At 45.3% G+C, this 25,218-nt stretch overlaps 2 protein-coding genes and 1 long non-coding RNA gene across 5 annotated transcripts in view; 1 reads left to right on the forward strand and 2 right to left on the reverse strand.

Moving 5' to 3' along the window:
• Positions 1-8,628, reverse strand: part of Plcg1 (phospholipase C gamma 1) — a 34,150-nt gene extending 25,522 nt beyond the window's left edge. For both annotated transcript variants that reach the window (XM_021644352.2, XM_021644351.2), the window contains exons 1-2: positions 8,524-8,628; positions 7,823-8,150 (exon numbers count right to left, since the gene is read on the reverse strand). In XM_021644352.2, coding sequence (XP_021500027.1) covers positions 7,823-8,039 — 217 coding nt within the window. In that variant the 5' untranslated portion in view covers positions 8,040-8,150; positions 8,524-8,628. The remainder of the gene's footprint in view (positions 1-7,822; positions 8,151-8,523) is intronic.
• LOC110552793 (uncharacterized) lies at positions 8,621-17,208 on the forward strand. 2 transcript variants are annotated; one of them, XR_009591598.1, is made up of 4 exons: positions 8,621-9,032; positions 9,477-9,651; positions 9,996-10,104; positions 16,107-17,208. It is a non-coding gene; the product is annotated as an uncharacterized LOC110552793 (long non-coding RNA). The 2 variants fall into 2 exon arrangements; XR_002476673.2 differs by having other exon boundaries at positions 8,663-9,651.
• Positions 16,809-25,218, reverse strand: part of Top1 (DNA topoisomerase I) — an 86,074-nt gene continuing 77,664 nt past the window's right edge. Inside the window, exons 17-21 of the mRNA XM_021644349.2 lie at positions 25,075-25,189; positions 23,617-23,744; positions 20,444-20,538; positions 20,037-20,186; positions 16,809-18,122 (exon numbers count right to left, since the gene is read on the reverse strand). Coding sequence (XP_021500024.1) covers positions 18,020-18,122; positions 20,037-20,186; positions 20,444-20,538; positions 23,617-23,744; positions 25,075-25,189 — 591 coding nt within the window. The 3' untranslated portion in view covers positions 16,809-18,019. The remainder of the gene's footprint in view (positions 18,123-20,036; positions 20,187-20,443; positions 20,539-23,616; positions 23,745-25,074; positions 25,190-25,218) is intronic.

The raw sequence follows: 25,218 nt of genomic DNA on the forward strand, positions 1-25,218 counted from the left end.
GCTCCCCCGCTCTTTCTTAGGTTAATCACACTATGAACTTAGGCCCACTATCTGGGCCTGAGGCTAGAATCTCCCCAGCACACACCCACATTTCCCTACACAGCCAGAAATTTTATTGTCAAGGCCTTATTCTTACCACAGCTATGGCCAACCAAATGATGTGCTGACCCTCGGGTACACATCCTCAAGAGTTGTTTTCTAAGACTTTAACTCAGCCATATCTCCAGGAAGCTGACCCTAAAATAAATGCCCCACTTGAGCTGAAGAAAAATTAGATTCTCAAACAAATGGTGTCAAACTTGCTGTGGGCTATACGAGTTCTCTCACTGGTCAGGCCAGTATACTCTTCATAGTGTCTTTGTTTTGCTTCCAAGCTCAAGAGCCTCTACCCAGTGCGGAGGTGCCAATCAATGAGGAAGAAAGGGACTCTACAGAGCAGGTGGGCTGCCAGAGAGATAGGCTAACTCCATCTGGGCCCTCCGATTCAGTCCTCAGCACTCTAAGACAGCAATGTCTCCTGTGAGACCCGGTTTCACACCTGCTGAATGTTCTGGATTGCAAACTCCCCTGGATCAAGGACTGGGCCATCTCTTTTTCTTGCTTTCCAATTCCTCTATGCCTGGCCTGGGCTCAAAAAAGGAGATGCCAGTCTTCTGCTGAAGAAAGTCTCGCCCCATTTACTCCTGAATTTTGCTGAAGCCAGGGCCTCTGGCCAACACGGGAAGGGCCAGAGCCGGAAGGAAGCAGCAGAGCCTATACACAAAGCCTCTATGCGGGCTATAAAAAGGAGGCCCTCCCTACTTCCCCCAGGATGGGCCCGGTTCCTAGGAGGTGAGAGTAGACCGCTAATACTTGTGCCTGGGCACAAAGCCACTACAGCCTCTCAACGCTAGTCCAGCACTACCTCAACACTCTTCTTGAAAGGAGAGCATGAGAGCACCAAGGGCTGAGCCAGGAATGCATGCAGAGACACTTGAGATCAACTCCATGGTCCCCACCACCTCTCCCTACAGCTCCCCAGTATTCAGCTCATGAGCCAGTACCCCGACCCCCCTCTGGGGACTGACAAGCAGATTCTCTAGAAGACTCCAGGAGCCTGGATTCCTAGTTCTCTGGAGCCTCTAGCACATAACACAAAGGTGCTATGGGAACAACCATGATAAGAGGCTGCAAGAAGCTCTAATTCGGAGGCTACAGGAAAAACACTAAGGCTACAACAGATGTTCAGGTGCCACCTCAAGTAAGGCTAAAGGCAGGGACATTATAGAAGGGCTTCAAAGTCTAAATGCTAAGACAATCTCTGGAAGATCACACATACTGTACCTAACTTTATAGAGAAAGCCATCCCTTCCTAGCCACTAGGTTCCAAATTCCTCTCTAGACTAGTTTGCCCACATTCAGGTCTTCACCTAGAGCACTGAGACCATTCTCCAAAGACAGTGATGTGGCTTAGATTGATGGTTCATGTAATGTAAAGGGCAAATGAACCTTTATGCCACCAGTCTGAGGTCGGGGGCTTTTGTCCTTGCAGCATGCCCTCAAACCATCCTTTGGACAGAGCAGCCCATGCTTGTTTCCTTCACAGCACCCACCACACCCTGTAATTATTTGTCTGGCTGTTTTTGCCCTAACTGTAGGTTCACTACTAGACTTTACCGTGCTTGCCACAGTGAGGAGCCAGAGCACACATGGTGCCTTGCTTGGTCAGTGATCCAGTGAGGCCCACAGTGAGGAGCCAGAGCACACATGGTGCCTTGCTTGTGCAGTGATCCAGTGAGGCCCACAGTGAGGAGCCAGGGTACACATGGTGCCTTGCTTGGTCAGTGATCCAGTGAGGCCCAAGGAAGCCATGGTTCTTTTTTATTAATTTATTCTATTTTATATGTATGAATATTTGCCTGAATCCATGACTATGGAGGCATGCAGTGCCTATGGAGGCCAGATGAGGTCAGATTTCCTGCTAGGACTGGAGTTACAGATGGTTGATACACCACATGAGTGATGGGAATTACACCTGGGACTTCTGGGAAAGCAGCCAGTGAGCCATCTCTCCAGCCTCTCCCCCCCTTGCTTTTTAAAGAAAGTGCCTATGATGACATGAAGGTCAATATAACCCTAACCCTGAGTGTTACCATAAACTGGCACAAGTAGAAGAAACCCCACCAAGCTCAGTGTGCCGAACACATAGCAGGTAGGCCTACCCAACACCTGATGGCTGGATGCAGGACACAGGAATGGAAGCACACTGAAGTCTGTTGTGAAGGGGGCTTGGAAAGGTGCTTCTTGGAAGCACCTGGAATCCTGTGACCCTTTTCTCTGTAGAGGTGCTAATGGGCTGTTACCATAAGCCAGTAGAGGCAAATCCAGGGATGAGGTGTTCTGACTTCCATGTCAGTTGGTACCTTCATTGTAGGAGGGGAAGATCTGGAAAGCCTAGGTATGTGGCTATCTAAGTACCACGGCCAGGACAAGACTGGAGAGTCCAGTATGAAGGCAATAAGTCTAGCTTGTCCACAGACAAAAGCTTGGGCTGGGTAAACATATTTGACCAGAGTATAAAATAGAGGTCGGATATCTACAGAATAGTCACTTCCCTAGAGTGGGAGAATAAACAATACTACAACCCCAGAGATGCCACACACTATGAAACTGCTCCATGACCTCATTCTTGGGACCTTTATTTCATTCTCTCTGTAATAGGGATAAGATGCATGGAGCTATGCAGAGTGAGAAAACACACCATGCGCTCCCAGAACATTATTCAAACACCAGATCCTTCTGTTCTCTGTACCCAACTTCAGGAGACAACAGGCTCCCAGCCACACTCCAGTGGAAGGCAGAACTCTGCTGTTAACTAAGATGGGAGCAAAGGGAAGGTGTGACTAATGCTTTGCTGGCCACTTCAGAAGTCTCTTATGTTTATGCACAATCTTACTTATTTAGGCTTAACCTAGAACTCCTCGAGGAGGAATTTTGTTTGTTTGTTTGTTTGCCTGCCTTGTGTGTTTTGAGGCTGGACTCACTCTGTAGCCCAGGCTGGTCTGTAACTAGGTAGACCAAGACGGCCTTGAATTTGTCAGACCTGGTTAAGAACTAGTTTCTAGAACCGTCTGATAAGCTAAAAAGTAACTTGCCCAGGGCCACAGGAACGTGCTAGCTAGCCACACATTTGACTACTCATAGCTCAGTTACCAGGAGGGTAGGATTAGCTGTGCATGGACACGGAAGTATTCCTTGTCATTGTCACAGATTCCTCCAAGGCAGTGCTACATGGTGCACCCAAAACATTCTTGTCCTCCTACCCAAAATCCCTTCAAAGACTTTCCTAAAGTACATACTGACTTCTCCCCATGAGCAGGGGGGGAGGGGGGGAGTCAAGTTTCCTAACAGCAAGACCTAACAGCAGGCCTCCATAACCTCAGACCTTACCACTTCCTCGGATATATTCAGTTGAGGATACACTGCCCTTGAAACCATGTTCCATGGGAAAGAAGACAGTGAAAAGAGATATTCTGAGTTAATTGAAGCAGATGTAGCCCTACTACTCTGGGCTGTGACTTCCTGGAAGACTGGGTGTCCCCTATCATTCGGATAGTGAGGCCAATTCAATGTTGAACAGGCTTAGAAACAAGACAAAAGGCTGGGTGTGGTGGGGCACACCTTTAGTCCCAGCACTTAGGAGGCAGAGGCAGGTGGATCTCTGAGTTACAGCTTGCCTAGTCCATAAAGAGAGTCCAGGACAGCCAAGGTTATACAAAGAAACCCTGTCTCGAAAAACCAAAAGAAAGAAAAAAGAAAAGAAATAATCCAAAATGATATCTTCACCCAAGCAGCTGATGTCTTCTCTCCATGCCAAGAAGCATGATCATAGAGGCACTGTTGAGAATTGCAGCTTCTTGCCCTTCATCAAAGGACTTGGTGGCCAGGCACCAGCCTCTGACCACAGCAGACATATCTCTTCTCCTTCTACCCTGGCCCTCCTGGGGACTTGATCCATTTCTCGCCTGTCAGACTCTGCACATTAAGCATGTATACCACACCATACTTGATGCCAAGTATGTTACACAAATAGTCCCCCAATCCTCATAGGAACCTGGCAGTCAGTACTGTTTATAGACAAGAAGCTCAAAAGGTTAAGTGCACATTCAAGATCACAGAGCAGTTGAGCTGTGTACCGAACAACATGTGCAGTCTGAGTTCACTGCTTTACTACTCAACGCCGCACTCATCCCTACTCACCCCTGTTCCATCACTGCATTCTCCCGTCTCCTCCACAGGCAAATAAGGGGTATGCAAACAATGTTTATTGAACAAATAAATGCCCATCATTCCAAGGGGCACCTGAAACAACGCTGGTGGTCAGGTTCTCTAGATTCCAACTCAAATCTATGCATCTATGTAGAACACCCCTTCTGGACACAGTGCTGGGAGAAGCTGAGGTGTTGGGCTTTGCTCTGGGTTTGCTCAGCCTTGCTAGTCATCCGTTAAGCAGGTTTGGAGAAAACAAAACCCTACCTGGACGCAGGAGCTAGAAATTCTCATACTAGGCAAGCTTGCGGTGCTGAGGAAACAGGAAGAGGTCTAAGATACACATGGCAGGAATGGCTAGCTCTGGAGGTCCAGGCACATGCCCTTGCTGTTCTCTCACTAAGAGTGCCTAGCCAGCACAAAGGAATCCCTGAGGATAGCTGCCTAATGTTCTTAGGCGCCATGGGCCTATCCTCAGAGTAGGCCTCTTGGGCATTCCTCGCCAGATGCCCAAAGCTACAGAGGCCACACCCCAGCAACCACAGTATACCTTTAGAGTCCCCATCTGGAGCTGCTGTGCCAACAGTGGTCCTCAATTGGACAACCTCACTAACCATGAGTCTGAACTGCCTCACCAGAGACACTATATGGAAAGCTACAGAGCCAAAGTCTTGGAAGGCTGGCTGCAGATGTTCAAGGGGTCTTTACCTGTAAAAACCATCTGAACGTGGAGGTTTCTCTTCACAAGGAGAAACAAAGGCTAAAGAAAACATGATGAGCCCAAGGCCCACTGCCAACACAACCTGAGAGCAGGATTGGTTAGCAGTCAGAGTGAAAAGTCTCTTTAGCACTGGGCAGGAAGTCTATAACTGCTTTTAACTCACTGAAATTCTGCAACAAAAATGCCAAACAGCAGCCTGACTCCGGTCACACCACCACACAATCAAACAGAACCAAAACACTTTCCGCCCCTTTCAAGCCAAGCTGCTGCCTTAGACATCAGAAGATGCTGACTTGTTTTACAAGTGCCAAATGAGAGAACACAGAGTTAGGAGATGGCAGTGTCCTTCAGGGCCATGGCACTCTGAGGGCAGTGGTAGTCTTTCTCCCCGGTTTGGCTTCAGACAGAGCTAAAGTTATCAGGAAAAGGTCAAACCCCTGAGGCAATTGAACAAGAGACCAGGTGGTAGGGAACCAACTGGCAACTCAATCCTTTCTATAAGCTACAGGAGGCAGCAAGGATGGGAACCCACCAAGACAGTGAGACGCAAATAGGCAGAGGTGGGGCAGGGCTTCAGTGGAAAGCTCCATTCACAAGGTGTGAACTCCACACTGACTAGTCTGCCAGCCTTCAATCTGGGCCCCAAAAATCAAATGGCCAGACCAATGAAAACTTGCAGATCTCAGGATGACCCTTTTAGGTCTGGGAAAATGAGGTTCTTTGTATTCCTAAGTCAAACCCACAAAGAACTGCGTGAAACAAAATGGACTAGCTGGTTCCCTCTTCAACCCCTTCTTTCTGTTCAGGCCCCAATTTACAAAGACGTCCAATGTACAAAACTAAACATTTTCTCTACAGAAATGTGTCCTACATGATGGCTAAGTGGATGGGTAACTGATGTGCGGCAAAATAAAAATGTTTCCTCTCGTCTACTGAGTAATGAGTTAAGTAAAAAGACAACTTCTCTCGGCCCTCCTCCCTCCAAGTCCTTTCTTTCTCTTAACAGCCACATTAGACATCCCTCAGAACCCCATCCAAGGGTCTGGCAGGACAGGCATCATCAACCATAACTAAGAACTGGTTTTTAAACATCTGCAATGTCTCAGCTCACATCTATTACATATTTGGTTTAACCCTTCCTTTCCATCAGCTATCTCATTTCCACGAATGACCATTTATATATAAACATACTTTTAGTAACTTACAGAGGAACAGCACCTGAGAAGGAAAGTACCTGGCTGGGTGACATACAGCTAACATACTGGCTTCAAATGCAAACCTGTCTTCAACTACCGGGCTTACTAACAACCAACTTACCACCTACTGGTCACACACATGGTTTAGAATGCAGCTGTTACCAAGAGCTACCTACCAGGGATCTAACCTCACCACTTAAATACAGGAAATACTAGAAATGTAAAAAAGGTGGCCACACTTGCAACCTGAAGTCTGAGTGATGTTCTCAGGACCACAGGAACTGCCTGCAGTCCCATCCACCAATACTAAAAACCATGGTTTCTTAAAATCACTGAAATGTTCTTCCAATGGAGACCAGGGCTGATGGGCACTGATGATGGTTAGGTGACAATTCTGTTTGGCAGCTGTATTAGATGTGAAGTTTGCAGTTGAGGATGGCTGCCTTACCACAAAAACCTTCCTTCCTCCTCATCTCCTCACCCATCTACACACATGCACACTATACCCAGGAAGATCTGTGGGACCGTCTGTCTGTTACTTCCTGACACCCCCACTCTCTAACACAGACCTGGTTCTGAGACTAGGTCTCTCCAATTATAGTCTCTTTGGGGGTCCCTACAAGAAGCAACTCAGGTCTGGAGTTGCGAATACATCATCTCTTCAGCTGGGAGGACAGAGCTGAGTGCCCATCCAGCCTCACACCAAGGAAAATGACACCTCAGAAAGAGCTGAGGTTTCTCAAAACCCCTTCTTTATTCCTCCCACCAGAGACTTGTTTTGTGTAAACCCTCCAAATTCAGGCCTGGGAAGGCTAAGACATGAAACCAGATGAGCACTCTGGGCTCCTCTGTAGTCAACAGAGCATCCAACACAAAGGGCAGAACCCCAAACTGGCCTTCAGCTCCTAAGAGGAGTACCTAACCTCAAGGTCCAGAGAACCTTTCTGAATCCAAGCTTTTTGTTACATGCTTGCAAGAGCAAAGTGGTAGTTTTACCAAGAGCCCCAGCTATGGCTTTGGATGTATGCCTATCAACACAGACCTCCAAAACTCAGATTTGGGACAAAATAAATAAAGCATCCAGGGGGACAAAAAAGCAGCCATTATTTTACTTCAGCTTTTCTACCCCATTCTTCCAAAGGACCACGTTCTTCGTATCTCCAAAAGGGAGATGAGGAGGCCCGCTTTGCTCCAAAACCAGCCCTACCCCAACATTTGCCTAAGTTCTAAATGGGGATTCCGAAGGTGCCTGTGTCCATAAGCCCATCCTGGAGCTCTCAGTTTCAGACAACACTCTCTGGAAACACAGCAGTGGGCAAGGTCTTGTCGGTTCCCCAGGTTCTCAGGATGGATGAGGGGTCCCTGCCTTGGCTTCCCCTCACCGATGGTGACAGCGGCCCGGTTTTAGGGACCAGAATCCCGCTCCACTTGTCCAAACAGTGAGGACTTTTAGGCCTCAGGGCAAAGTGCCTGGAACACTCCCCGCTGCTGGGGGACGGGGTGTCCTATCAGGTGATCCAAGACCCGGATGCCCCCCGCCCAGAGTGATCACCAGGGACTAGGCGGCGACGGGGCGCGAGGCGCGAGGCCCGAAAGTTTGCCCAAGTGCTCGGGAGGCTGGCGGGCTGGAGGGCAGGCCGGACAGGGGCGCACTTACTGGACCCCTCGATCTTGTCGGCGCCGCGGCTCCATGTGATCTGGCGCGTCTCCAACTTGACCTGGAAGGTCTTCCGCTCCGGCCGCTGAGACTTCTTGGAGTAGAACAAAGTCATGACGGTGCCCACCTCGAGGCTGCGGCAGAGGTGCAGCACCTCGGCTTCGGAGGGGGCGCCGGGCCCGCAGCCATTGGCGCAGGGGGTCGCGGCGCCCGCCATGCTGCAGCGACCTCGGCGACGCAGGCCGGCGGGCCCGGGGCGGCGGAGGCGGAGGCGGAGGCGGAGGCGGAGGCGGCGGCCCGGGAGGCGCGCGGGACCCGGTGGCGGCTCCTGCGGGCGGACACGGGGCGGGGACTGAGCGCGGGGGCGGGGCGGGGCGAGGCTCCGCCCCCGGCACGCCGGGAACAAAGGCGCTGGTGGGGGCGACCCCCGCCCGCCGTCGCGCCTGCGCCCCGCGACCCGAGGCAGGCCGCGGCGGGCATACCTACACCTCGGTCCCGCAGAGCGCCCCGCGCGCGGGCCCTGCCCCGGCGCGGGCCACAGCCGCCCGTCACACACGCAACCCCGCCCACAGGCTGCGGCCCGTCCGTCAGTCATGCGCGAGCACGAGTCTCCGTCCCGCACGGGCCCCGCCGCAGTGTGCAGGCCGCCCGGGAAGTGAGGGGGAGGCGCGACCCCCGGCCCGCCCGCCGAACCCGGTTACCTGGGCGGGCTGCCTGGCGGAGGGAGCCGCGCCAGGCTGGCCGCCTCACACCCGCGGCAGCGGCGGCGGCGGCGGCGGGGGCGGGCCCTCCGCGCACCCTCTCCGGGGAGGGGCGCACCCGCGGATTGGCCAGCGGGCCGTGAGTGACAGCATGCCCGCCCCTCCCTTTCGCCACAGGCGTCTCTGGCGAGGGCTGAGCAAACCAGTCTTGGGGTGGCCTTCGAGGGTGTCCTCGCGGGAAGAGGCCGGGCGGGCGCGGGCTGGCCCCTCCGATGCGGCCCCCTGGCCTTGGAAGCGTCTCGCGTGGGCCGCTGCTCGCCTCACGCTCCGCCGGCGCCTACCTGCAGATGCTCGCCAACGCTCTGGGTTTTCCCCACCTTTGCTCCCCCACCCCCTTCCCGTGCTGATCCCTCCCGGCCCCAGAAACTTGCTTTCCTCGGGACTCAGGGCTGGGCCAGTTGCTCGGTCGAGCCGACCCTTCGGGGGGCTTCTCCTCTGCGTAGACACAGGTGACGCCAATCCTGATCTCCCCCCGACCTCCCTCCCGACCCTGGCATCTTGTTATCTGCGCCACAGCCTTGCCATCCTCATCACATGGCTGCTCTCCCCGGCTTCATCTATCTACGTGGCAGTAAACTCCTTGAGTTGGGGAGGCCCCACACCTTGCCAGGAGACTTTTTCTCCTCTGTCTCTCCCCTAGATAAATACACTGAGGCTCTCCTTTTCTGCTGTTGCGGCTCTCTCCACTCTAACCCATGATCCTGAAGCCCCATCTCTATTGGGTCTTACCTGCATTTGTGCTTCAAGGATTTTCCACTAAAATGGAATTAAATCCTGATCCTTTGATCATGCACGTGAATTCCACTGCAATTCAAATCAGCACTCCCTTCATGGCCCAGTAGTCCTGTCTTGCCTTCCCTTGTCTCACCACTGACTTTCGCTGCATTTTCCAGACACGACACCTGTCTGTGACTGTTGAATAACTTAAAATCAGACTTCTTAAAGCAGTTCTCTGAACAGCATCCGTAAACCCTAGGGCATCCCTTGATCATGCTGTCTGACCAGTGATGAGCAGACATCTGGGCAGCAACTACCATGCAACTCTAGCCGGCTATCTGCATTTCAGAGGTGAGGAGTTCCACAGGGCACCCAGCTTGCAGAAAAGTTTCCCTGGGATTCGTGAGACTAGAATTTGTGAATGTATGAGTTCTGACAACCCACTAAGCTGGGCCACCTCCAGCTTTGCCATGCTGAAGTGGTGAAAAGCTTGCCGTTTTCCTTGAATGTGGTCCTCAAGAAAGTCAGAATTCAGTGTAATATTGAGGACCTTTGTCCTAAGGGATTGAGTAGTTGAGATGGACTGACTGCCACCTAGTGACTGGCCTTTAATGGAGGAGGGAGGGAACTGGAATTGACCCAATTGCTTGACCCTGGCTTGAACAGCTGATGCTCATAATTATCCTCTAATCAAGGTTTCGGAGCACCACGACTTGAAGTGAGACCACTTGTTTCTCTTCCACAAAAGAGCCACTGGCTGAGGTAAATCCTGGTGGTCATCTGCTGGCTGGCCAATCATTGTAGGTAAGAGGAAGAATATCCATGTCTGTAGAACTTCAAGAGAGGCCAAAGAATGTAAAGAAGATCAACAGATTCATTTTTTAAGGGTGGGCTAAAGGAAAGTAGTTTCCATGCAAGAGTAATAGCATGTACAAAGGCCCTGAGGCCAAATGGATCCTGGGGTTTACTCAGTAGAAAGGAATGATGAGACTGAGAGGGCAGATGGGGCTGGGTAGGGCCTTTCCTGCTTGCCTGGTCTTGTCAGTTCTCCCAGGAGGCACCTGGGAGATTACAACATTTACAATTAAATGTTGTAATCATTGCTGAGCTTTCTGTGCCAATTCCAACAGCCTATAGGCTTCAATGCACTTTTAAAATCTATTTTCTGGGAACTTCTCAGTGTCCAGCCCAAACCTTTTGCTCTTGTGTCTGTAGTAAGACCCCCAAGGGCTCCATGAAGCTCTTATCCAACAGCGTTTTTTTTTTTTTTTTTTCCAGGCCTGTAATGGGGAACAGAGCCCCCATTAGCTTCCCAGGCCTTTCCACCAAGTTTGGGAAAAGTAGGGCACACACAGGGTGTGGCCAGCCTGGGCTTCCCCCAGCTCAGAATATATAAGGATGAGTAGGTGTCACTGGTAATGTATATACATTTGTGCTGTTTGGGAGGAGCAGCCCTATCGCCCACACAAAGCACTCACCTTTGACATCATCCAGATTAACCCCGCTTGGGGTTTATTTCCAGAAACACTCATGCTTCAGCATGCCTTAGCTTATACCAAGCCTGTGCCTGGGGTGGGAGGAGAGACTGACTGCCCCTCTGGCCTGTGGACTTGATCTCAGAGATATTGTAGAACAGTGCTAAGCATATTGTGAACATGATATAGCTTGCTTTATTTATATTGGCTCATTACAGCTCTTTAAGATTCTCTGTTAATCCCATTTAACAAAAAAACAAAAACAACTGAGGCCTTACTTGGCAGTGTACACTCCCACGTTATAGGACTTTGGAGGCTGATGCAGGAGGATCTCGAGTTTGAGGTCAGCAAGCAAGCTTGGCACCTTCCTAGGGTCACACAGCCAGCAGGTCCAGAGATAAACACTAATCCAGGCAGCCAAGATTGTCAGTGCTGTGCTGACCACCAACTTCCCCCCCATTTTCACCACTTTCTGAACATTACTACCAGCTGTTTGTTTTGTTTTTACATTGTGTGTGTGCATGTGTGTATGCATGTGTATGCATACCATGGCACGCATATAGAGGTCAGAGGAAAATTTCTGGGAGTTGGTTTTTTCCTTCTACCATGTAGTTCCTAGGGATTGAATTCAGGTCATCAGGTTTAGCAGCAAGCACCTTTACCCACTCATCTGTCTCACTATCCCTGTTTTCTGTTTTTAGTTATTTTAAGCCTGTTTGTCAAAATTGGGTTTTGTTCTGTTTTGTTTTAGACAAAGTGTCTGTAGCCCAGGGTAGACTCGAATTTAGCAATTCTCCTTGCTCTGCCTCTCAGGCTTGCTGGGATCACAAGTGGGAGCTACCATGCCTCCTGGCTAGGTTGGGTTTTTGTTGTTGTTGTTTTTTAGGATGCTGACTCTGATAGGTTAGAAAGTAGAATGCTTATTGGGAAGCAGTCCTAAAGTCAGCATTTTGGAGTAAACAGGAAGGAAATAGGAATGCATACAGCCTCCACCAACCTATAGGGATCTGTGTTCTTCAGTACAAGCTTGGAATGGATGTTCATTGTTCTGGAAAAAGTTTATCCTCAGTCTCATAGCTCTTTGTGATCTTAGGGACTAGCAGCTGTTTTTCTGTTTCTACTTCTTCCAGAAGTAATGACAAGTTTTCCTTTGAGTGGGAAGCAGGCACACTGTTATGTTTACTGCATTTTTTTTTTGAGGCAAGGTCTTGTGTGTATAACCCAGACTAGTTTTAAACTTGGTCTCTCCAGCCTCCCAAGAATTGAGATATCCAGTAGATACCACCATACCAAGCTCTTTAAGAAAACAGAATACTTAAACACAAAAGAACAAAAATGCCATATTATTGAAATGAGAGATGTGGTTATAAGAGGGATCATAATATGATTGATATAAAGCTGCTATGATTGAGAATGTGGCTAAGCTGAAGCAATAACTATTGATGTTTGATAACTGAGTCCTCGGAAAGAGGATAAGATTTTTCTGGAATTATTAAAAAAAGATTCTCACATGGATATGTATTTGATTAAGAGGGTGTTCTCAGCAGGCTAGTACCAAGTACTAACACACTTGTAATTTGTTCCTCTTGAGCAACTGTAGAAGTCATGAATTAAAGGCATAGTTTGGTGATGTTCCATTCACAAAGGGAGACAGACTTACAGACTTGAAGTGTCTGGTTAATCCATGCATAAGCTGTGTTCCTTTTCTTATCCCTCTTATTTACTCTACTATGTTAGGTGTGCACTCAGCAAGTACTTCCAAAGTACACACGTCAGTGAACCTTTAGCTTTACTCCAGCCTGCAGTATAGGCTCTTGTCCTCTGATTTTCCAAATCAATCTGTGGCTCCACCCCTTCTGATACCATAACCTCCTGGCTCCTTCCTTAGGTAGGTTACATTCTCAGTCCCTTAAAGGAACTTCAGAGGTTTTTGTTTTTGTTTTAATTCAATTTAAAAAGCACACCTGTTGTAACAGCTCCCAAGTGTTTCTTCCCTCTACAGCCCTGGCTGTCTCCCTACTTACTGTTCCCATTGGCTTTTTAGCCGGAAATGGCAGGTACAATCCCTGTTTCACTAAGGTCAAGTGTAGCACTGAAGACAGAGGGGAAACAGAGGTCAGGGTTTGCTTTTTACTCTCTTCCAGCACACATCCCTACTGGGCCTCTAGAGGATCTCAGCAGGGCAGGAACAGACCAAGCCTGTTCTAGAGTGGCTACAGAAATGCCTACATACCATGTTCAATCTGACAGGGGCACAGGGAGTAAGAAAGGCCTTATCTAGATTATTTAGTGAACAAAGTAAGAGGCGCTGTGTATTCATGAAATATAGCCTCTCCAAATGAGATAAACACTTCTTTCACAATGAAATCACCTGAAGGTACTTCATGGAGTATTTCAGCAAAAGAAGTACCAAGGTTTAGAAATGAGTGATTAAAATGCCACGTTTGTTCAGTGAGACATGAATACTTTGAATAGCATTACTGTAAACCATTTATTTATGAATATTGATTCCCCACATTCACAGTCCTGCCAGTTAATAAACTTCAAGTGAATCTTTGAGTCTGCCTTTTTACCATGAGAATTACATGGAAAATCATCCAATGTTATCAAAGCACATTGCCTTCACAGCTTCTGAAAGCCTAGCCTTATTGAAGAATAATTTACACATAAGTTTTACCCACCTTTTTTACTTTGTGTATGAGTGCTTTGTCTGTGTATGTTTGCACACCAGTTGTGTGCCTGGTCAGGAGAGGTTATAGGATCACTTGGAACTGTTGTTACTTGGATGGTTGTGAGCCACCTTGTGGGTACAAGGTACCAAACCCAGATTTTCTGCAAGAGTAACAAGTGCTCTTAACTACTGAGGCATCTCTCCAGCCCCAAGATAAACACTTTTTTTTCTTTTTAATGTGCATTGGTGTTTTGGCTACAAGTACTTCTATGTGAGGGTGTCAGATCCTGGAGTTAGACAGTTGTAAGCTGCCATGTGGATGCTAGGGATTAAACCCTGGTCCTCTAGAATAGCAGTAGGTGCTTTTAACCTCTGAATCCTCTCTCCAGCCACCCACACCCATTTATGTGTGAAGCTTGAAAAATACACTTCTTATAACCTGTACCCACAGAATATATAGAGCAGATATGCTGTCACTGGGAATTCTAATCTAAGCATAATTGCCTTAATGTGGCAATGATGGATCTTCCAGATATGTGATAAGGTTTTCATAATAATCACTGCATTGTTTTAAACAAGCTATAAGGATTCTCAACTGTAATCCAGACAGGATAGTAGGTACAATGAGCCTCCACCCAGCTTTGGAAGTTATATTGGTTTTTGTTTGTTTGTTTTGTTGTTTCTGGTTTTATGGTGTTAGAGGCAGACCTCAGGGCCAAGTATCCCACCTCTGAGCTACAACACTTAGCCCCAGGTTCTGCAATTATGAACTGATGATCACTTGTTTTCTATAAATATTTGTTTTTCTAAAAGATTTTTAAAAATATATAAGTACAGCATAATTATTAAGCCTAAAACATCTATTTGGTAATTTAAAAAAGGCAGCTTGCTTGGAGTTGTAGGAAATAGTCTATTGAATCTCTTCTTCCCTGTTTACTGATTTATCAGGGGACTACTTAAAAGCATCCAAACACGCTAGACCAAGGTCATCCCAGGGTATAATGTTCTCCAAGAAGTGCTCTTTTGTTCAAAACAAGTTGGGGATGTGTCTTTATAGGAGGGATTTGCAAGGGCTGAAATAAAAGTTCTTTCTTAGGAACTTAAAAAGAAAAAAATCCCTTTGGGAAAATGCTTATGTGCACTGTATTAGGAAAGAATTTCAAGACTGACCAATTACTAGTTATGAGAGTGGGAGAAAGCTGAAGGCTGAGGCTACCCGGTTCAGTAAATGTGGTGCTTTTCACACACAGGAGACCCAGGCCCAACAGAAAAACAAGCACTGAGCTATCCCCAAGTTTCTGGGGACATGCTGCAGAAGTGTGGTTGATAATTCTGGAGTTCACGAGTGTGACTGGAATTAACCAGGCTAAATGAGACAACATGGCAGCTACAGACCTAACATTAGAGGTGTCTCAGCAACAAGCAGCCTGACAAAAAGAGGGGTGAAACCAGGAAACATTATAGGAGCCAGAAAGACATTTGTAGAAGGTGTGGTTGCATGCTATGAGTTCTTTCAAATAAAATGTCCAGAAGACATTTTAGAGAATGACCAGTGGAGGATACTGGTGGGAACGTAGATTAGCTACAAATGGGCATGAGGGATCTTACTCAGATGAAAGTGGTCTAGAACTGACCCATGATGATGGATGAACCTGTCAGTAATTACTAAACACTACTTAGTGTTGGATTTATGACATGTAAAATACACTTCAGTAGCAGTGCTTAAAAAAACAAAACAAAACAAAACAAAAACAGTAACAGCCCCAATCACATCAGCTTAAGCAAGATGCTGAAAGGAAGGTATTTTCTCCTTGATGCTTGGTCATTGGTGACCAGGGTTAGAATGCAGGGAAGGCAGTGAAGGGACTGAGGGACAGTAGGTGGGGAATGATAGAGTGGTGTGGGTAACTCATGGCAGGTACTTGTTTATGAAATGAGAGGAAAAGAGTCCGTAGGGGTAAAGACTGGGGGTAAGTTTTTCATTTTTTAATGTGGTGGTTGTTAGATCTCACAGCTTTTGATGGGGACAATGGACTTGCTGCGGATAGCAGTGGTGGACTGGGGGATATGTAGCTTGGGTGCCACAAAGAAGCCACTCCCCTTTGCCCCACAACTGGGCACCACAAAAGAGAATTTCCCATCTGGCTTCTGCTCTTGAATATGGGCTGAAATTGAGACGTGTCAGGTCATCAAGGACATAGGTTTACTCCTATTCTCCAAACTCAAGCATCTTTCTGAGCCCTTTACCCTTCCTGCTCAGCAGCACTCCCAACTCCTAATCTTTGAAGCTTCTTCTTGGCCCCAGTCAGGATCAGCTGAGATTCCCATTCTGTGGCTTTACTCAGGATTGCCACCACAGCCTAGAATGCCCCTTGCTACTTGCTCTTCATCTGTTATCAGAGAAGACATGGCAGGTGGAGCTTGCCAGAAGTAGGAACTACTTCCTGCTCAGTTATCTACTCAGTGCTAGCACCCTAGTTATCATCAGGTCACAAAACTAAGATTCATTTCTTATCAGCTAACAGTCAGAATTGGTTACCCAAGACCTTCTGTTTTAACATTCCGTCTGGCTAATTCAACACTACAGAACTCAAAAATACCCGAGTATAATCTTGATTGCAAATAGTGATGGTTTTATTATTTTTATTCCCTGGAATAAGGTACTGCCTCTCATTGGCCAATGAAGTTCAAGCTTCAAGGGACTGAGGATTTTCTGCTGTGGTCCTGGCACCAGTGACAACTGAGACCATTAAGGAAGGTGGTTCTGAACAGACTGCTCATGCCAGCAAGCTCGGGTGCAGGCCCTTCACCTGGTGACCCATTCTGACTTTCCCTTTGGCCTGAAGACTTCAGCTTCTCATCCTGAATTTCAGACTTTGGGGTATCATGAGCTCCAGGATGGTCCCAGTTAATGCCTTAAACCATTCACTACAGGGTCTTCTGAGATCTAGTTCTCATTACTGTTCTGATCTCAGTACTGACTGGAGGCTTCACCAAGTAAGCAAAGCTCAAGCTACCTTCTGTTTCTGTCCAGTACATACAGAAAGTTCTCTATAATCGTTTCTCAAATAAACTTGGCCCTGTCCTGCTCTATAGGCACTACATATACTGGGCCTAGGCAGTTCTTAAAGATTTACTATGCATCCCCTTGCTTTCTGGGGTTTTCTTTGGGGAATGCAGACTTTGAAACTCTTCATTATACATCAGGACAGATGTACTTCCAGGTCAAGCTCCATTCCATCTTCCCCTGGGAGGAACCTACTCTTGCTGCCCTGAGTGAACAGACTATGTACTGCACTAAATCCCAGCCCCGGGCCTTGGCTCTGGCCTGGGACCTCATTCACAAAGAGGCAGACGCTAAGTTTCCGTTAAGTTGTAGGAGTTTATTTTAAATAACCTACAGTTGATTAAAAGGGAATTCATGATAAAAATAGAAGATACTTGAGGAAAGATGTGGGAATGGACTCTGCACACACACTAAACTAACAATGCCTCTAAAACTAATGATTATAGCAAAAATGTCTTCACATTAAAATTTTGCTTTTTATGTTTTTTTTCCATTTTTTACACAATTACAAAAGAAAAAAATAAAAGCCCTAAAATCTTGATTATTTTTTCTTTTTGTTTTTGTTTTTTGTTTTTTTTTTCTTGGACCAAATGCTCATTTTCCTCAAAATTTATTGACCTGTGGAAGTTTTTATACAATATAATCTTTCAAATGAAAGACTGGGGTTTCCAAAGAAAAAGATGGATCTCTCAAAGGGTACATAGAATGCTCAGAACAAAGGATGATGGGAAAATGGTTTCAGTCACTGATTATTTCATTATCCTTAGACTCACTCGCCCTTCATCCCTCCCCAACCCCAAGCTACACGATCTTTAAGATCAAGAAGAAGGCTTAAATATTTTAAAATAATTAAAAAGAAATAAAAATTCACATTTAAAAAGGAACACTCAAGTCAGGAAATATTTTCCCATCATGCTTTTCTGTGAATAGGTGTCTGAACCAAAACACTGCCGATGTCACAACTGCTTCAAGTTTAATGAAAACTGATTCCCATGACAATAGAGTGACAACTCTAATAGGTGCGCTGGGTTTTTGTTTTGTTCTACTTAATTTTAAGTTCCTGAAATAGGGGAGAAGAGGGAGTTTAGGAATTCGTTTCTATTAAAATATAGAAGTTATTGCAAAACCCTAACTGTAAAAACGCACCAATATAATCAGACTTCGCATACAGTAGCTGAGAGAATCCAAACATTGCAGCAAAACTGAATTTGCCTGGCAGGATGCTGACAAATTCCCATCCACTTGCTCTCTTGAAAATAAAAACAAAGTTCAAAACAAATCATACAGCTAGAATTTTGATATCTGAAATATTTTTAAATAAGTTGTCCATAGGACAACTGGCTCAGCTCTCCCTTATAATATCTCCAGGTCTATCTTTTTGCAAAGATGTTGGTTTGTTAAGACTTGAGGCCTCTCCCTCGGTGTGAGGTCAAGTGAGGCTCAGTTTATCCATCTTCCCCAAACCACACTGTTCCTTTTCACAGAACCCCTGCCGGGCAAGACTGGTCAAAACTCGTAGTCCTCATCTGTCATATCGATGGCCCAAGCAAACTTCTCCCTCTGGGTTTTGTTGTAAATCTTCTCAATTGGGACTCCCCATTTCTTGCACCTACAAAAAATAAAGATGGAGACAAGAAAGGAAATTAGCGTACCTCAATAATAGCCCACAGCAGGGGGTCTGGTGCACCAAAAATTTTCAAAGGACTTTATTTCTAATCACTTCATTTTATTTCAACAGAGATCTCTAAAGTAGATGTTACTACAGATATACACGCAAAAAAGGTAGACTTTAAACAGCAACCATGCAGAAATGGTACATAGCAGTGTCCTCATACCACCGGCTGCCTTTTACACTAAGCAGTTTGTTGGCCACTATAACACTACTTCTCAAGAGTTAACCCAGGGACGGTGAGATGGTTCAGTGGCTGTCCTAACTCATTTTGGTGTTCAACTTGACACAGGTAGTTATCAGGGAAAGGGAACCTCAATACGAAAATGTCTACATTGGACTGCCTTTGGGAAGGTCTATCTATACAGCAGTTTCTTGACTAATAATTGGTCTGAGATAGTCTAACCCAGAAAGCAGGCTAAGTAGGCCATGGAGCAAGGTAGTAAGCAATATTTCTCTGTGGTGGTCTCAGTTTCATTTCCAAGTTTCAATTCCAGTTTCCAAGGAACATATACTTGTGCCTTGAGTCCCTTCCCTGATTTCCCTCAGTGATGGGAGTATTTTACACAAGAGTTGTATGTGAGTGTGTGTGTGTGTGCGTGCGTGCGCGCACGCACGCACGCACACAGACACACAAATGAAAAAAGAAAATCCTCTAGCAACAAAAGCACAAAGCTGGGTCTCTAGAACTCAACAACTCAAGCTAATTAAACATCTTTAGAAATGATCTACTTGTTTGGATGCTATTATATGACTGTATATGAAAAAATAAGGAAGGGGGGACACTATGTATCCACACACAGTAGAAACTCTGTGCCTTTGTTGAATGGTCTCTCTACCTCTGTGTAGGTTACTTGGATTTATGTTCTTAGTTTTTTGCCTTGCCTTCCTTCACTTTTTGTGTTTTTGGAATTTGTTCTTGTTTTATTTTTGAAACAGGGTCTTTCTATATAAACCTGGCTTACTTCAAACTTTCATAGCTCAAACTGCTTTTGTCTTCTGAGTGCTGGTTATAGGCATCCTTACTTTGTTCATGTGCAAAATTTCACTGAGGGGATTGGACAGACAGCTGTTTAACTTGTAATTCTTGCAGAGGACCAGAATTTGATTTACCATGTTTCAGTTTTCCATAACCATCCATTTCCAGGAGAACCAACATGTTCTTTTGGCATGCTCAGGTAACAGGCATAAATGAGGTGGGCTTGGTGTGGTAATGTACACCTTTAGCACTCAGGAGGCAGGAACAGGCAGATCTCTGAGTTCAAGGCCAGCATGGTCTACACAGATAGTTCAAGGCTAGCCAGGAATACTTAGTAAGATGTAATCTAAAAAAGTTTTGTTTTGTCACTGCAAAGTTTTGTTAAAATAGATATGAATGGACCCTTCTATTTTCCTTCATAAAGGCCTAGGAAAGTCCATTCTTGTCACACCCACCTTCTCAGATAACAGAAGACTTGGAGATGCACAGTTGGCAAGAACAATTGTGTGAAAGCAAGATATAAGTTTAGGCCCCCCAGTACCCATGGGGAAAATCAGGTGTGCTTTGAGCCACTATAATCCCAGCCCTATAGGGTAGAGTTTGAGACCCCCGTCTCATGGAACCAAAACACAGTGATAGAAAGGATACCAGATATACTCCACTGGCCTCTGCAGGCATGGGCTCCTGCACATACATATGCCATTGAGACCATCTATTATATTTCACTGTACCTACATACAGGGCTTAACTTGAGCAGCAGGCTCTCCTGGAAGAAATGTAAACTTAGTCATAGTATGAGGAAGATGGCAATACTCAGAGACTTTCTGCCTTTTCTGTAAGTAACAGCAGTAGCTCTACATAGGCCTAATATTTACCAAGCCACTGTGATCCTAGGGTCCAGATAATTGAGTTTAGAGGTTCCCAAGGCAATTTGTTTATTCTCCTCTCGATCTGTGGCTTGAACTTCCAGCTTCATCAGCTGCTCTTCCAGTCTCTGTACAGCCTTCTTTTTTGACTCTACTACCCTAGAAGAATGGCAGAATCATTATATATTAAGACTGACTTCTGGACAAGAACAGATAAGCCTCCCATACTGCTTAGAGGAGAAAGTCATGAAAAATGCTGAGTATGGTGGTTTATTCTGGGAAGCTAAGAGAATCACAACATCAAAGATGGCCAAGGCCACATAATGAGACCCTGTGAGCTGGGACACCCATACCCCTGAGTGATGATGCCAACTGTTCTCTCTTATCCAGCCCTTGGTACATTATCAGATACATACTTCTTGGTCTTTGCATCCTTCATGACTTTGGCGTCAGCCTTAGCACTTTTCAGGTCCCTTCGAGCATCTGCTAGCTGATCTTTCTTGGCATCAATCTAGGTAGAGAAAAACAGCAGTAAACTTAGGAGTAAAACGAGCCAGAGAGGAAAAAGGGCTCCATCTTAGGATGTAGAACTGGAAGTTGTCAGTGTTTTCTAGGTACAGAAAGGCTTTATGAAGATAACAGATGGACAGTGACTGTAGAAAACAATCCAATTGCTATTTGCTGCTCATTTATGTTTTTCAGTGAATATTAAGCAGTGTAAGGCTCTGTAAGAGTAACATAAAATCTGGACGTAATCGCTGAGGAAGACCCAGATGACAGCTGTTACCAAATGAATCCTGTGCCAGGCTCTAGTATTCCTTTGTTGTTTGTTTGCTAGTTAGTTAGTTAGTTTGTTTGTTTGAGAGACAGGTTCTCACTTTGTAGCCTTGGCTGGCCTAGAACTTGCTATATAGACCAAGCTGGCCTTGAACTCAGATCTGCCTGCCTCAAATGTTGGAATTATAAGTGTGGGTCACTACTTTTGGCCTTTAGCATTACTTCTGAATATAATGTACGAGACACTAAATAGAAACATAGATACACATATCTACTAAGCAAGCGAAGATCATTAATTGCCAGCTTTGGGGAAAAGGATGCACTAAAGAGGATATCCAGAAAAAAACTAAACAACAGCAAGTACACATCAGTTAGGAACTGCCTAGCCTTTGCTTTCTGTTTTAGAAAGTAGAGAAATCTAAAATGAGAAGATAATTAGTCATCATTCAAATAAGAGAGATGTAAAAAGCATTTTCCTCCACAAAGGAAATCTTATGGAATCCATATTTATAAAGAAGAGACAGAAAACTCTCATCCTTTCTTGCTTGTTGGAACCCTTGAAAAGCTGTGTTCTGCTCCGGGTGTTGCTTACAAGAGCAGTAGGCAATAACCATGATGCTGGAGATAAAGCTGGTAAGTGATGTTGGATTTCAAAGAATCCCACCCCTGTGATCACCCTGATGGGTCAAGAGAATATCCCAGAGTAGACTTAAGACACATTGGGTTGTTATTGACTGAGCTTAAAACATATACATACAAAATGCAGCCCAAAATTAGAAATAGTCTACCACTGTGAGAGAATCATTAAATATGTCTCATGTTAGTGGCTTCCTTCCAATATCTCTGTTGTTCAAAAAGGTACTAGAACTGACCCTGTACACAAAAGCATCAAAACCACCACTAGCCAGATGCTTCTGAGGCTTGAAGTGCAACAAACCACAGTCTTAACCATTTCTGTGAATGCTAAACTGGCAAGCTATGTCAAACTCTCTCAAAGCATCAAAGACTCCATTGATTCACTAGGGAACTGGGCGTGTGTTTGCTTTGTGGGCACATAAGAGAACGTTCCTACCCTTGGAGCACTTGTATGGCAGGCAGCCTGAGCTACTCAAACAGTGGTTCCAGATTAAGAGCAATGAATGATCTCCTCATGCTTCAGGAAGGGTCTTATGAACCAAGTAAATAGCACCCTGGTACTCATACTTTATTCTGGGCTTGGAATGACAACTCAAGAGGAAAGTAAGTAGTATCAGAGGCTCTCCATTTAACAGAGGCACAAAGAAAAGGCAAATGCTAAGATGGACAGTCTGTTGGCTTGCTGACCCTATGCATAGATTAGAAGAGGTCTGTGGGGGGCAGGAAGAGACGGCTCAAGGTTAAGAGCACTGGCTGCTCTTCCAGATGTCATGAGTTCAATTCCCAGCTACCACCTGGTGGCTTACATCCATCTAAAATGAAATCTGGTGCCCTCTTCTGGCATGCAGGTGTACATGCAAACACACACTGCATACATAAGTAAATAAATCTTAAAAAAAAAAAAATAAAAATAAAAAAAGAAGAGGTCTGTGATCTGTATTCACTGTGATATGGAGATCCCTTCAAGCCAGCTGTGAAAAAGCCTCTCTAGGTTGTAACTTTAGATTTATACACATTATGCCTGGATAGTCACCTTGTAGAAATCTCAATAGAAGGAGAATATTCTTTCTAAGCCTGAACGCATCTGTTTCTAAAAGTGAGCTGTCCAAGTACAGAACTCCATAAATGTGGAAGGAGAAAAAAATGTATCTGTATTTTGGCTATTCTCTAGTTGACATTTATTATTTCCTCTTTAATTATGACTGTGGACAAGAACCCAAAGAAATGTAGCTTACGCGGTGACTACTACCAACAGATGTTGAATACTTTCCTGATATGCATTACAGTGTTGTAGGACTTGAAATGCCACTTTTATTTATTACTATCTTAAACTTTATAGTATTTATTCATATACCACAAAGTATTTTGATATACATGGTTCCATTTGTAACTGTGTACATCTGTTTTAACATTAAGTATCTGCAAATGTTCACTGTGGATTAAGGAGTTCAGATACATAGTTAAGCAGCCAATATAGCAGTGAAACAATTTCAACTTGTTTTCATATCAGTCTCTCCCTATAGGGCACAACCTCGACACAGTGAGATCTGACACACATCAACAGATATAAATAGTTGTTCTAGGATTAGGGGAATTAAATGTCATTGCTTGACCATCTTTTAAACTTGAAACAATCTAATAGGAAAGAGTTAACTTTCTTCCCCCGACTCCTGCTTCTGCCTTGGGAACCAAACCCAGGGCTGTGTGTACGGTAGACAAGAAAAGGTAGACTCTACCACTGAGATGTATCTTCCTGTCATGTTTCTTCGCCAGAGCACTGAGACTTTATGTTTGTGGTGTTAGGGATGGAACCGAGAGCCTGTTGTACACCAGGGAACCATTCTACCACAAAGCTGCACTGTTATTTCCATTTTCCTTATGCATAACAGGGATAACAATTAGCAATTCAGGGGTGCATCAAAGTTAGTACTTCAAAACAGAAAGTAGTTAATACAGAACTTGTATCCCCAGAACAAATATTTCAGGGAAAAACAAACATTATGATACTATCAAGTTATCTCCACCTGTTGTCTATAGAATGGACCTTTCTTTAAGAACAGACCCAGAGTAGCCTACTATTATCCCAGCCACACGAGGTCAGATTCAAGTAGCCTCTCATTTGAAGAAGATATTACACATGACTCCCTTTGCTACCCCACCTTTAGACCCACCATACCTTAGATTGCAAGTTCATCATTGACTTCTCAAAGGTCTTTGGTGGCGCCCTCTGGTGGTTACAAAGAATTGCAACAGCTCGATTGGCACGGTTATAAGATAGAATCTTTGCTGGTACATTTTCATCAGCTGCAAAGAACATACATAGTAACAGGGTCAATTTATATCCCAAGTTTGTGTCTTCGAGGGACTTCATCCCTGTGATATTTGTGCCAGCTTATCATAACCAAGTTTCTCTGAAGGCACAAGGTAAAGATGTCTACATAAACCTGAATGAGTTTCTGTCGCCATAGAAATTCAGAGCCTCTTTTTTTTTCCTTTCCTCCTCTAAATTTACTGGATTTTATGACCAGGTCTTATTATGCAGTCCATGTGGTCTCTAAACTACTGGGTTCCTGAGTGGCTAGAATTACTGTGCCCAGTTTGTCTCTAATATTACAAGGAAATCTATTTAAACCTCAGGCGTCTAGCCATGGGCCCTTATACTGCTTTCCTTATTCCCTGTCTCCCACTTACTAGTGAAATGTAGCCTGAAGAAAATGCTGTACTAGGATAAAAGACTATAGGAGGATGAGATGAAGGGATCTTGAGCTATACATTTTAAAGCAATATAGCAGGGTAAAAATACTTGGCTGCTCTTGCAGGGGACCTGGGTTTAATTTCTAATGCCCCTGTGGTGGCTCACAAAAATCTTTAACTCTAGTTCTAGGGATCTGACTTTATGTTCATTTTTACTTTAGTTTTATCCCCCCCCCAAAAAAAAACAGGGTTTCTCTGTGTAGTCCTACAAACTCACAGATCTGCCTCCCAAGTGCTGGGACTAAAGGCGTGCCAATGGCTGCCACCACCAGGCTTTTAGTAATTATTCAAACTACATCCCAACTAAAATACTGATCTCCAGTACACCATCCCTTTCCTAAGAAGACAGTGGAAATTCAGGTCACAGAAACCAGGAATGGTGGCTCTTGCCTACAGTCCCAGCTGTGGGAAGGCTGAGGCAGAAGGTTCACTATTTGAGGCTAGCTTGGACCACATGAGTTGTGGCCAGCCTTCAGCTACAGTGTGAGAACTTGTTTTAACTAGAGAGTAAAAAGTCCTAAGGTCCCAGGAGTAATTATTAGCTGTTATTCTGAAGAGAAAAAAATAAAAGACCTTAGGAAAAAGATTTACTCTTGTATTTTTCTGGTAACCATGACAACTTTACCCTCCCCAATTTAACAGCACTGTCTGTACCCTGTGAGCTTTTAAGTAACACAGACAAAACACAATTTTTTTTTTTAGAGCAGATACAAAGCTGTTTTCAGCATTTTATGAGATTAATATAGAATTTGGGGCAGGAGTGGGAAGAAAGGCACTGGTTTTGTTTAGACAACTAAGTCTTTTCTAGCAGTCAGAGGAAAGAATGAAACTCAAGGACATGGTACCACCCAAGGGGCAGCCCTAGAGAAAAATTACTTACGGGCTGTGAGCTCTTTAAGCTGCTGCTGTAGAGTGATGGAGGCATTGTAGGTGCGGAACACCTTGGCAGTCAAGCCTTCCATGAGATCCTGAAGATGCTTATTTAGAATACCAGTCTGCAGAAGAGAAGGCAACAAAGAGGATA

The sequence above is a fragment of the Meriones unguiculatus genome, chromosome 4 (genome assembly GCF_030254825.1).
Source record: "Meriones unguiculatus strain TT.TT164.6M chromosome 4, Bangor_MerUng_6.1, whole genome shotgun sequence".
Lineage (NCBI taxonomy): Eukaryota > Metazoa > Chordata > Mammalia > Rodentia > Muridae > Meriones > Meriones unguiculatus.